Source organism: Phyllostomus hastatus, unplaced genomic scaffold (genome assembly GCF_019186645.2).
Source record: "Phyllostomus hastatus isolate PE091 unplaced genomic scaffold, TTU_PhHast_1.1 phas_contig_41, whole genome shotgun sequence".
NCBI lineage: Eukaryota > Metazoa > Chordata > Mammalia > Chiroptera > Phyllostomidae > Phyllostomus > Phyllostomus hastatus.
Genome location: NW_025333876.1, coordinates 8,836,863 through 8,849,859, shown reverse-complemented (window position 1 = coordinate 8,849,859; position 12,997 = coordinate 8,836,863). Strand labels below are relative to the sequence as shown.

The 12,997-nt window shown below is 40.6% G+C and overlaps 1 protein-coding gene across 1 annotated transcript; it reads right to left on the bottom strand.

Annotated features, from left to right (window-relative positions):
- Positions 1–5,436: 5,436 nt before the first annotated feature.
- Positions 5,437–11,755, bottom strand: SAP18 (Sin3A associated protein 18). Its single transcript, XM_045844806.1, has 4 exons — positions 11,601–11,755; positions 11,375–11,484; positions 6,203–6,325; positions 5,437–5,837 (listed from the first exon to the last, which is right to left on the bottom strand). The coding sequence occupies exons 1-4, from the start codon at positions 11,670–11,672 to the stop codon at positions 5,681–5,683; spliced, it is 462 nt and encodes a 153-aa protein (XP_045700762.1). The 5' UTR covers positions 11,673–11,755; the 3' UTR covers positions 5,437–5,680.
- Between the last annotated feature and the right edge of the window lie 1,242 nt (positions 11,756–12,997).

The following is a 12,997-nucleotide window of genomic DNA, read 5'->3' as shown; positions in this document are numbered from 1 at the left end:
TGTTTCCAACAGAACAGATCAGTCCCCCAGGACTCATCCTTTTGAGTGACCAAGAAATAGCCAATCTATCGGATGCACAGTTCAAAACACTGGTGATCAGAAAGCTCACAGAATTGGTTGATTTTGGGTGCAAATTAGATGAAAAGATGCAGGTTACCATAAAAGAGATGCAGGAAGATACACAGAGGAGAGCCAATAGTGAATGGAAGGAAACTGAGTCTCAAAACAATACAGTGGACCAGAAGGAAGATAGAATCAACCAAGCAGGAAAGCACAATGAAATAAGAATTCAAAAAAACGAGGAGAAGCTTAAGAGCATCCAGGACATCTTTAAACGTTCCAACATCCGAATTATAGGGGTACCAGAAGGGGAAGGGGAAAAACAACAAATTGAGCACGTATTTGAACAAATAATAAAGGAGAACTTCCCCAATCTGGCAAAGAAAATAGTCTTCCAAGAAATCCAAGAAGCTCAGAGAGCCCCAAAGAAGTTGGACCCAAGAAGAAACACACCCAGGCACATCATAATTACATTAGCCAAGGTAAAAACGAAGGAGAGAATCCTAGAAGCAGCAAGAGATAAGGGGACAGTAACCTACAAAGGAGTTCTCTTCAGATTGTCAGCTGATTTCTCAAAAGAGACCTTACAAGCAAGAAGGGGCTGGAAAGAAATATTCTAAGTCATGAAAGACAAGGACCTACATCCCAGATTGCTCTATCCAGCAAAGCTCTCATTTAGAATGGAAGGGCAGATAAAGTGCTTCACAGAGAAGGTCAAGTTAAAGGAGTTCATCATCACCAAGCCCTTATTTTATGAAATGCTAAAGGGACTTATCTAAGAAAAGAAGATAAAGAAAAAACATGTATAGTAAAAGGACAGCAAACTCACAATTACGAACAACCACACCTAAAGCAAAACCAAAAGAAACTAAGCAAACAACTAGAACATGAACAGAACCACAGAAATGGAGGTCACATGGAGGGTTAGCAACAGGCAGGTGGGAGGAGGAGAGAGGGGGGAAAAGGTATAGAGAATAAGTAGCATAGAATGTAGGTTGAAGATAGATAGGGGGAGGGCAATAGTACAGGAAATGTAGAAGCTAAAGAACTCCTAAGTATGACACATGGACATGAACTAAAGGGGGGGAATGTGGGTGGGAGAGGGGGTACAGGGTGGAGGGGACAGAAGGGGGAAAATGGGACAACTGTAATAGCATAATCAAGAAAATATTTTTTAAAAAAATCAATTTTTAAAAAAAGATGTTCTGCTTTGTGTAAAAACTGAAACAGGTCCACAACTCCTGGTGACTGCCTCAGCAGCAATTCACAATGCAGAGGATAACTTCCCAACAGAAGCAGTATCACTGCAGTGGGACATATGGAATTCATATTGTGCAATGAATTGAGATCAGAGAAACTATGAAACAACACTTTGCAAATATAGTTCCAACTAGTTTATTGTTGGCCTGTTACTTAAAGCAGGTCTTAATTTCATCTGCAGGTGGAAACTAGTCATTGTAGCTCAGTGAAGACAAATGAGATAATGCAGTGTAAGTTCCTTAGCACAGAATCTGACACAATGAAGCACTCATACCATATTTTCCTGTGTCTAATGTGCACTTTTTTGCCCAAATTTTCTGAAATATCTTGCATCTACTGTTGTGTTTTCTAATTGTTACGTAGAATTTCTTGTACCATACATTCAAAAATTCAGGAGGGGTTATCTCAGGAGTGAGGAGTCCCACACCATGGTTCCACTACTAGGAAGTCCCCACAACTTCTGGTTGCAAAAACCAGTGGGGATTGCATCAGTAAAGAAGCTGCTACAGTCCCAAGCAATTCCTCTTTAAAAAACCACACACTGACTCACCTACACAGATGCACTCCATCAGCGCTCTAGTGCCAAGGTGGCAACTCAAAAGGCACCAGCAGCATATTAGGAAAGGGTGAAGTGTCTGGCATTGGGATGAGCAGAAATCACTGTCCCCTTTTCTGAGGCCTCCCCCAACAGCCACAGAACATGCACACCAGTGCCATATTTGAGACTCCATCCACCTGGCTAACATTTTGACCTGCCTTGGAGATCCCCAGAGACTCCCCCACCCAATTTACAGGCACACCCAAGCTGCTTTTCCATATGAATTGTGTCTTGGCTCATGCTTCACAACTTCCTAAATCCTAGTAAAAACCCAACAGCTGGCCTCAGTGAGCTCCAGGCCCCACACTAGCAGCAACCAGATTAGTTTCACAGTTTGGCTTTGACTGGGAATCTCCAAACCCAGATTAAGTAGCAGCCATCTCAGATTGCTTTACAGCTCAGGCAGGGTGCCCTGCGAGAAACAGGTGGGGGCTGACCTTGGACCTGCACCACCTAGGAAACCCCAAGGCCAGCACACCCAGTGGACCACTACAGACCATTTTGAAACACCAACACCACCACCCTGGCCCTGCACAACTGACCCTCCACGGATGGCAGAGGTTGGTAGTAACTGGTCAAAGCCAATTCCTGCAGCTGACTGACCTGAGTAAATCCCTCACACTGATCTGCCAAAAGCAACCAAAGCTCTACGATAAGAGGGTGTGTTCAGCCCACACAAAAGGTGTACTTCAAATACCCAGTTTGGGTGATAGGAGAGGTGGTGCCACTGGACCTTACAGGACATCTACTACATTAGGCCACACTACCAAGACAGAGTCAAAGCAGCTCCACCTACTAATATACAGAGGAAAACTCAGGAAGGCTACCAAAATGAGACAGAAATGGCCCAAATGAAAGAACAGATCAAAACTCCAGAAAAAGAGCTAAACAAAATGAAGGTAAGCAATCTATCAGATGCAGAGTTCAAAACACTGCTTATAAGGATGCTTAAGGAACTTAGTGAGGACCTCAACAGCATAAAGACCCAGTCAGAAATTAAGGATTCACTAACTGAAATGAACAAGTTATAGGGAAACAAGAGTAGAGTGGATGGAGCCAAGAATCAAATCAATGATTTGGAACATAGGAAGCAAAAAACCACCAATCAGAACAAGAATAAAAAGTTCCAAAAAATGAGGGTAGTATAAGCAGCCTCTGGGACAACTTCAAGAGATCCAATTTTCGCATCATAAGAGTGCCAAAAGGAGAACAGAAAGAGCAAGTAATTGAAAATCTACTTGAAAAAATAATGAAAGAAAAACCCTAATTTGGCAAAGGAAATAGATATGCGAGTCCAGGAAGCACAGCAAGTCCCAATCAAGTTGGACCCAAAAAGGATCACATCAAGACACATCCTAAGATGCTAAGGGTTAAAGATAAAATCTTACAAGCAGTAGGAGAAAAGCAGAGTTGCCTACAAAGGAGTCCCCATAAGACTGTCAGCTGATTTCTCAAAAGAAACTTTGCAGGCTAGAAGGGGCTGGAAAGAAGTATTCAAAGTGATAAAAAGCAAGGACATACAAGCAAAGGACATATTCAGCAAAGCTATCATTAAGATTGGGAAGGGAAGATAAAATGCTTCCCAGACAAGGTAAAGCTAAAGGAGTTCATCACCACCAAGCCATTATTAAAATAAAATGTTAAAGGGACTTATTTAAGAAAACAGTGATCAAAATTATGAACCTTAAAATAACAAACAACTATCAACAACTGAATCTAAAAAATAAAAACTAAGGAAACCTCCAGAACAGAAACAATAACAGGCATGGGGATCATCTGGAGGGTTATCAGCTGGAAGGGGGAAGAGGGAGAACGAGGGAAATGGCGTAGGCATCAAGAAGCGTAATTGGTAGGAATGAAATAGACAGGAGGTTGTTAATAATAATGTAAGAAAGGGAGAAGCTAAAGACCTTACCTGCCTGACCCACAGACATGAACTGAGATGGTGGTGGGATTTCTGTAGGGAAGAGGGTACCGGGAAGAGAGGGGCAAAGGGAAAAAAAATTGGGACAACTGTAACAGCATAATCAATAAAATATACTTTAAAAAAAGAATTGAAGTTTAGAGAATTTTAAACCTTGCCTAGCAGTTTAATAGCTTTCTCTTCCCCTCACACCTGCTTCTCATATGCACACACATACACGAACACTAAAGCACTAAGCAAGCTGCACTCACAGTGACCATTAATTTCCTACATTACATTTGAGGAAACAGTTCAGTTCCTCAAAGCCATATGCTTACCAAAGCCAGAGATAAACAAGGACTAAACACAAGTCTGGATTTTGGCATTATATTCAATTAATTTCACTAGGTGTTAACTGTACTTTTAGTAGATTGAAATCTTTGAAGGGAAAATTCCTTATTGGATCCAAGGAAACAGCCCATATTATTTTAAGCTAGTGAGAGAATAACCAAGAATTAAAAGGAAGCCCTCATTGTTAGAAGCTCATAACACTGAAAATCTGGCCTGCAAATGTCTTAGTTCCTGCCTTCATCTGCATAGTAAATCATTTTCTTCCCCACAAACAGGAAGCAATCATGGCTCTTCTCCAAAAAGTTAGGTTGAAATTAAATGTGTGGCTCATAGTACTCAAATCTATCTAGTGTGAACGAATCAAGATTCAGCATTTGGGGTAAACTAGAAGAGGCACTAGATCTAGTTCTTGGCTTGCCTCTGCCACCTGTTGACTGACTTTGCAATAGATACACTAATTCCATGTAATAACCAGATTTTAAAAGGCTGCCCTTTGTCCAGGGTATCCACACTTTATGCTACCCACCTGCCAGTTTATAGCCCTCTCAGTTGTTATAATTCTATTTATTAGTTATGGCTGTTAATCTCTTACTGTCCCTAGTTCATGAATTAAACATTATCCCAAGTACAAATGAATAGGAAGACAGTGTACATCAGGTTCAGTACTATCTACTATTTTAAGGAGTCTTGGAAAGTATCCTCCACAGAGAAGGGGGTATAACTGTAGTCACACAAGGATGTGTAAATACCCTCACTCAATTTGACCTTATCCCAGGCTCTTCTCTCTTGGCCTTGATTCCTCTTCTATCCCTCCGGCCATTTTCAAATATTCTTCAAGGAAAACCTTTCCTTCCTTAAGTTCTAGTCCTTGTTTCATCTATACTGCCTCCTGTCCTTCCCATCTTTAAAACACAAAAAGCCTTCACTATGGCACCAGTTTTCCTTTCCTCTAACTTTTTGAAGAGTTGTATTTTGATTGTTCTATGATTCAGGCAGGCCAATTTCTTCCATCACTGATAGGTTCTTCAAGTTGCCTTAGCTCAAACTACTCCAAAATGCCTCTGTTGCCATGCTCAGTCACGTAGGTCCTTTTTCTAAGTCCACACCACTGTCTACGCCACAAACTCATGCTGTTTAATTAATATAATCTCATGGCTTTCTTGTTCTGCCTACTTGGCATTAAATACACCAACCTCCACTCCTCAAAATGAATCCCAAATACTTAAACCCAGTTCCCATGCATCCATTAACTTTCACACTCAGGTTGATTGCACACGTATATTTAACAACAGTTTTACACAGAATGCTAAGAGCACTTCTTATTTTATAGGACTTGAAATGTGGGCTATCTGTTAAAATTCATACCATAGCACAGCCAAACCTAACTTCTAAATAAATGCATTAAAATTTGTTCAGAGCTTAAAGGCTTAATGGCAATAATGAAGGGAAGGAAAGCATAAATTTATTTTACATAAATGAGTGAAAAGTAAAGAAATAGTCAACAAAATTTAATATGGCCTCATACGGCCTGAAGGAGGTGGTGCCCGATTCGGAGGGGTGATTGCTATGTCCAGATAATCTCCTATCTGAAATTTCTGCGACTGCAGGGTCATGGAATCATCAGTCCCCTTTCTCCCAGACATGGTGCTGCCAATCTCCTTTACTCTGCAGAAGAAAACCGACTGTTAATATAGCACAAATCATGCAGCTCCATACATACTACAGCGAACACAGGACTTGATCTGCTCCATTATCTTACAGAATAAACTAGATGTTAACATAGTACAAATCTATATCCCCCCACCATGAGATTCACTAAAGGTGTTACCCCTATCAGTTTAAAACATCAAAACCAATGCAGATTCAATCTCTGGTCAAGGCACATACAGAAGTCAACTAACAAATGCATAAATAGGTGAAAACAACAAAATCAATGTTTCTCTCTCTAAAATAAATTGAAAGTAAAAAGTTTTAAAAATATGTCAAAACCAAAAAGACATTATAGAAAATAAAAACAAAATGTTACCTACCGATAGCCAGGTCTTTTAATATCCGTAAAAACAATCGCAAAATTGAAGTGTGTGCCCTTCTTCCTGGCTTCTGGGTAGACTTCTTTTACTAAACTAGTCAGCTCTTTCAAGGTGGCATCCATCCTGAATTAAAAAAAAAAAAAAAAAAGACATTGTGTTTGATTAATCAGCAACAATATAACAAGGATATGAACATAAAAAGAGTTAATTAAATGTGTCTGAATTGTGATGTCAAAAACAAAGTTTTATAAATGTTAGTTTTAAAGCCTCTAATAATACTATCTGCCCCCCAAACACTCCCCTTACCAGCCTCAATGTTTGAAATTTTGATGAATTAAAGCCTGACTATCAGTGCTAATAGAGTTATTATATATGCTATCTTTTACTACTATGTAATACGTTACTGGCCTAGTGCTTTACCCCCTTTAAAGGTAACTAGTCCAAATTAATCCAAACATTTAAAACGATTATGTTTTACTATTTCTAAGATACAAACTTTCCCACATTTAGCATCTCTGGAATTGGAATGCACCTTGGAACAAATGTGAAAGGAAAGAATTTTCATAAATATGCGCAGTGTTTTTTCCTAAGGAATCTTATGGCATGTTTTACAACAGATAGAGTCCAAAAGCAAATGAAACATGAAAACTTCACAACAAAGCACAGGCTCCTTTCACAATGTATATTCTTGTCCTGAACATATTTTTTTGAAACTCAGAATTTAAAATGGCACAATCTTTTAAAATATAGGCATCTTGGAAACAGTAACAATTCAGTATAAAATTTAATAGTTTTCTTTCATGACAACTGGGAAAATGAAATAAACAACCTGAAACTTCAAACAGCATTGCCATAAGGTGCAAAAAAATGACACAAGAATACCAGGCGTTGATGAAGAATAAGAACTCTAAAATATATCATCAAGCAGGGAGTCATATGCCCAAGAGGTCATTTGGTTTTAACTGCACCCTATTTACAAATCTCCATACTACATCACACTCAAGTAAAACCATGGCTCTCAAAATATCCAGGGTGACAGCATCTCCATTCTCTACTGAGGCTGACTCTTTCTCATATGTCCATAACAGAACAAAACAGCACCCCCCCCCCCCACAAAACATGCCCTTCCTCTCATATTACCATCAAAACCACCATTACCTACTTGGTTGCCCAGGTCATAAACATAAGAACTGTTCAATTCCTCCCATCTCTATTCTGTTGTATCTACCTCCTAAATACAGATCAAATCTATTTTTTTCTCCTTGACTACCATTACTGTTTTACTTCAACCTCTCATTAGTTAACTCTGGTGACTTCAAATCCTTTCTCTCAGTTTTCTGAAGTTTGTTTTTGTATAGTATGTATGTCAAGCAAGCAACTCCTGTTCCCATCTTTGGGGAGGAATCCCATTATTGGGAGGGCAGCAAAGAGTATTACATCTACCACCAGAAGCAGCATCCGAAGATAGCACCCCACACCGTGGTTTGCAGGTGCCAGGTTGGCAAAAAAAAAAAAAACATGGACAATACATTATGCACACAAAGACAAGCAAGATTAACTTCAATAGTGAGTGCATGTGGGTACCCCACTGCCAGCAGGTCTCAATCTGTAACTGATGCAACAGAGGTGGTCTGCATGCATCCGTATTGTGCTGCAGGTGGAGGATCCTGCGTACAGCAGCAGGGTTGATCTAGTGTTATATGACACTTAACCAGAACAAAGAACACATCAAGCCCAGAAAAGGAAAAGAAACTCCCAAAGAGAAATGCCCAGCACAGGCTGTGAGAGGTCAGGCTGTGAAAGCTCTTCATTTCTATCCAAGGAAATACTCTGGGCCCAAGGCTACTTTTCTGCAGCCTCTGCAAAGGGTAAAAAGCTGGACAAGACTGCCTTTTCCAACTTGCTATATGTTCATTATTGAAGAAGGGGGGGGGGGGGGCACATGCAAGAATACAATAAATTATAGCCCAAACTCACCAACCAGAAATAGTGGATTAGCATCATTCTAGGAAGGCATCTTTTTTTATGCCTTCCTAGAGCATATACACAATGCTACAGAAGAATTTAATATTATCAAGCATATTATACACGCTGAGGTAATAACACAAATAAAACGCATGAGATACTATAAATATTTTTGAGCAAATTAAGTTTAACTTGAAATTAACAGAAAGAAATGAAGTCAAATTAAATGAACTGTAAAACTTCAGAGATTTTGTTACTCCCCTTCCTCTCTCTCAAATCAATAAACATATCCACATATCCTCAGGTGACGATTTAAAAAACAAAACTGTTCTTTCAAATAAATAAACAGATAGATGGATAAGTAAGTACATAAATAAAAAGCTTGAATACAGGGGTGAAGAATACAAGAGCCCCCTTGGGGCTTTAGTCTTTGCTAGGTGACTTTGAGGATCACTTTCACATGTCAATGTGATAAAGTTGAAGCTCAGTTATTCAAACACGAATGCCTGTGCTATGTAAGGCAGGGATGGTCCCAGACTCACAAGCTGTGACCACAAGGGTAAACAACCAATACTTTACAGTGTAATTAAGTTAAATGTATTTTCAACTTATGATATTTCCACCTTATAATGGGCTTATTGGGACATAATATCACGATAGGTCAAGGAGCATCTATATTTTGTAGATGGAATTAAAGCATATCCTCAGTTGGATTTTAAAGAGATTATTCTAGATAATCTGATTATACCTGATTCAATCAGTTAGAAGGGCCTTATCAGGCAGCAACTATAGCTTTTTAGCTCCTGTTTGAGAGTTCCAGCTGGCTCTCCCAGATAACCTATTCCACAGATTAGGAATTGAAGAACCTAGGCACAATTTAAGCCAATTTGCAATAAATCTCCTAATAATATATAGCTCCTACTGGTTCTGTTTTCCTGGTTGAACCCTGATACAGTGATGTAATTCTCTTTCAGTAACCTGTTTGAAGAACACCCAAGTACAGGAGAGATACCACTCTTGTGGCATCTGGCTTGTTCCCCCAACTCCACAAAAGGACTTGGACTTTGGCAAGCTTTGCTTCTAGACTTCCACTCCTTTTCCTTGACTTGTCTTAGGGCTGCCTACTTTACAGTTCTTCAGTCCACTTCTACAAGTTGAGAATTCCAAAGCTTTGTTAACTAATCTCCCTCATTACTGCTCTGGAAATGGGGGCAGAGCTTTGTGCTACCCCCACACTAACCATCAAGGCTATCTGTCTTACTTGGACACCATTTTCAGGTATAAGATAAAGATGTCTTTCCTCGTTTGATTGCATTTTATGGACAGGATAGCTTAGGACAGAATTTTTTTGAAATCTTTTTTCTCGATTGGGAATCAAGGGTCTGTTAAACAATCTCACCCTGTCATCTTCACTCTGAATTCTTAAGTGTTCTCATGTGCTCTTGTAAACTTGCTAGACTGAACTCTCCATACACTTTAAACTATATGGAGATTGAGTTTACTTACTACACCTTCTTTAATTTACATCCTCAAGGTCTAAGCACAGCACCTGGTAAATTGGAAATCTTATTTGTTGGAGAAAATATACACTTTAATCTCTAAACAGAAGTTTTCATCAACCCATTAATAACAGTTCTTCCCTGTAAGTTAAATCAAACTTCCCAGAACTTTATTCTGGAATGAAACTAAACTGGAATAATACTATTACATAAATTTAACAAAGACAAGACCCCAATTTTTAAAGAGCTGAGTTCTAGTACCTTGGTTTTACAGTGTAAAATTGGGGAACATAAGCTACTGTGTGAAATAGTTTGGCAGTTCCTCAAAAAGTTAAACATAGAATGACCACATGATCCAGCAACCCCACTTCTGGATATATACCCAAAAGAACTGTAAGCAAGGACTCAGAGACTTGTACTCCCATGCTAATAGCAGCAGCATTCACAATGGCTAAAAGGTAGAAAGAGTCCCCCAAATGCCCATTAATAAACAGACAGACAAAATGTGGTGTATCCATACAATAAAATATTAAATCAGCCATAAAGAGGAATGAAGTGGTTATATGCTACAACACAGATGAATATAAAAAACATTATGGTATATGAAGTAAGCCAGACGTAAAACAACAAATATTACATATGTCCGCTTATATGAAATGCCTAAAATAGGCAAATTCATATACACAAAGTACATTAGTGTCTACTGGGGGCTAGGAGAAGGGAAGAATGGGTAGGTATTGCTTAATGGCTACAGAATTCATGTTGGAGGAAATAAAGTTAGGGAAACAGATAAAAGTAACTGATGCACAATGTGACTATATTTAATGCCACCAAATTGAACCCTTAAAAAGAGTTAAAATGGCAAATATTCGCATAACACCAATTTTAAATAATTATACGTCCTTTATTGTCACTACAAAGCCACTACGGGCCCTGGCCGGGTGCCTCAATCGGTTGGAGAGTCACCCGCGTGCACCAAAATGTCTCGGGTTCTATTCCCGGTTGGGGCACATACCTGGATTGTAAGTTTGATCCCCAGTTGGCGCGAACACGGAGGCAATCAAGGGATGTTTCTCAAATCGATTTCTCTGCCCCCCCACCCCTAAAATCAATAAACATATCCTCAAAGGAGGATTTTTTTAAAAGGCCACTATGACACCAAACCAAGGAATTCAGACAGTCTGAAGAATGTGATTCGGAAGTAGATAAGGTACATAAGGGATCAACATTGGGCGGTAGATAGTTCTACACTGAACATGTGTCAGGGGCTTTTCCCTTCGGCATCAAATCAATTATTCCGTTTATGTTGATTTTTTCAGGATGCCAGGGCAGCTAAGATTCAACATCACGTAAAATGCTCCTTGAGGATGATATCCCTGGACAGCATGGCTCCCCTGACCCTGCTACCCAACCTGACCCTGCTACCCAACCTGACCCTGTTATCCCAGCACCATTTACTCCACAGTGAGCCCCTTCAAGGTGTCTACCGCGCTTTAAAGGTTTACACACCATTTTCGTGCGGAGCAGCCGCCAAGTGTTTACAACGCAAAAGGTTCACCATTAAGCGCAGAAGCGTTACAAGACAGGCCAATCCTTTCGCTCACCAGCCCCCTCACTGCGCGAGACGGCGCCCGCAGGCCCAGTGGCGGCGGCTTCCCAAACCCTCTCCGCGGAAACCGGCCTCCGCCGCCCGCACGCGCCCGCTCACCAGGTGTAGATCTGCAACTCGCTAGAAGGCACGTTCCCGCGAGAGAACTCATCCATGCGGTGGTGGCGACCGTTGTTGGTGGTGAAGACGCGGAGCAGCAGAGGGCACGTCTGAGGGTGGGAAGAAAGCACGAAGTGAAGCAGGGCAGCCAGCGCGGGGTTTGTGCCTCCTGCCGACTCCGCTCTGCGCTCTGCCAGCCTTTCGCCACCTCGTCCCAACCACTTACCTTCTCCCGGTCGATTGGCTTCTCTGGTTCTTTCTTAATTTCCTCCTGGGTGACGCGCGACTCCACCGCCATCTTCCTCCGGTGGCCCGCAAGACGTTAGCTCCAACTTCCTACTTACTCAGCAAGCAGAACTGGAAGACGAGCGTCTCGCGACACGATCCGGCTTTAAAGCGAACTGGAGGTGGGGAAGGGGCGGGGCGTTTCTCCGCACAGGCGCACTTAGTTGTGCAGTGCGCAAGCCTGCGCAGTCCTCTCCTGTGGGTTGCGTAGTCCAGTGGGAGGGGGCATTTGGCGCCCTCCCGCGGGACGTCTACAGTATTGGCTAAGGAAGCTCCCAAAGGCATTTTCGCTCGAAATGATAAAACCTTAACACAGAACTCTTAAGGGCAGCACGTAAGTAAAAAACATGCTTGAACTTAGCAAAATATGGAGCTCTTCTTTTTTGGTGGAGGATGGATAGCATGCTGTGAAAAGTACTCGAACCCCAGTTGCTTAGCTGCCCTAGCTACTGGGACATGGGGGTTCGTGCCCAGGAAAGCACTCAAAGCTGAGGGGACGATATGCGTCATCTGTACCGAGGGAAAGGACTCTTTCCCCGCCAGCACACTCATAATTTCTGGTGAATCAAAGACCTGAGCGGGAAATACAAACCCAAGAGTTTCGGAAATAACACAATAGACCATCTTCATGGTAGGGATAGATGACAACAAAAAGCACTAACCAGAGAGATTGACAGATTTGATTACATTAAAAAACTTTTTTAAAAAGAACACCCAACCTGACCTTCAAAATATATCATAATGGATGCATATGACTAACAACAGTAGTGTCCAGGATATTTAAGAACTAAAGCAAAAGACACATCCCAATAGAAACGTGGGTAAAACTATGGAATGTTTGCTTTTAAAATAGAGAAATCCAAATGGCCAATAAATGCATATGGCGCTCAAGTTCATTGCTAATCAGGAAATGCATTAAAATCACAGTGATTGGCGTTCATTGATTGGTTTTAAAGCAATTACACGCAATAGCTTAGTAAAAATTAAATTCTGACAGTTGAGTTAGAAATTTCAATAACTCTCTCTAGTGGGGTGGTGAGAATGTCAACTGGTATGCCCCTTTGGAATGTAGTTTAGAATTATTTGGTAAATTTGGAGATACACTTTAGATCTAACAATTTCACTGGTATTCATCCCCAGAGAAAATCTTGCTCAGCTGTATCCAGAGACATTACAAGAATGTTCATAGCAGCATTGTTTATAAGAACAAAAAGTTTGAATAACCAAGTGTGTATCAACATTATAAAAGTTCAAAGAACTGTGATATAGATACAGCACAAACTATTAAACATCATTGGAAAATAGAACATAATACATGAATAGCAATGAACAAACAAT

Bases quoted from the DNA above. Each gene is read 5' to 3' on its own strand.
- SAP18 (XM_045844806.1), bottom strand. From the start codon at position 11,672: ATGGCGGTGGAGTCGCGCGTCACCCAGGAGGAAATTAAGAAAGAACCA. The intron at 11,485-11,600 runs GTAAGTGGTTGG...TCCCACCCTCAG, and splicing joins AGCCAATCGACCGGGAGAAG to ACGTGCCCTCTGCTGCTCCG. The intron at 5,838-6,202 runs GTAGGTAACATT...TTTCTTCTGCAG, and splicing joins ATTAAAAGACCTGGCTATCG to AGTAAAGGAGATTGGCAGCA.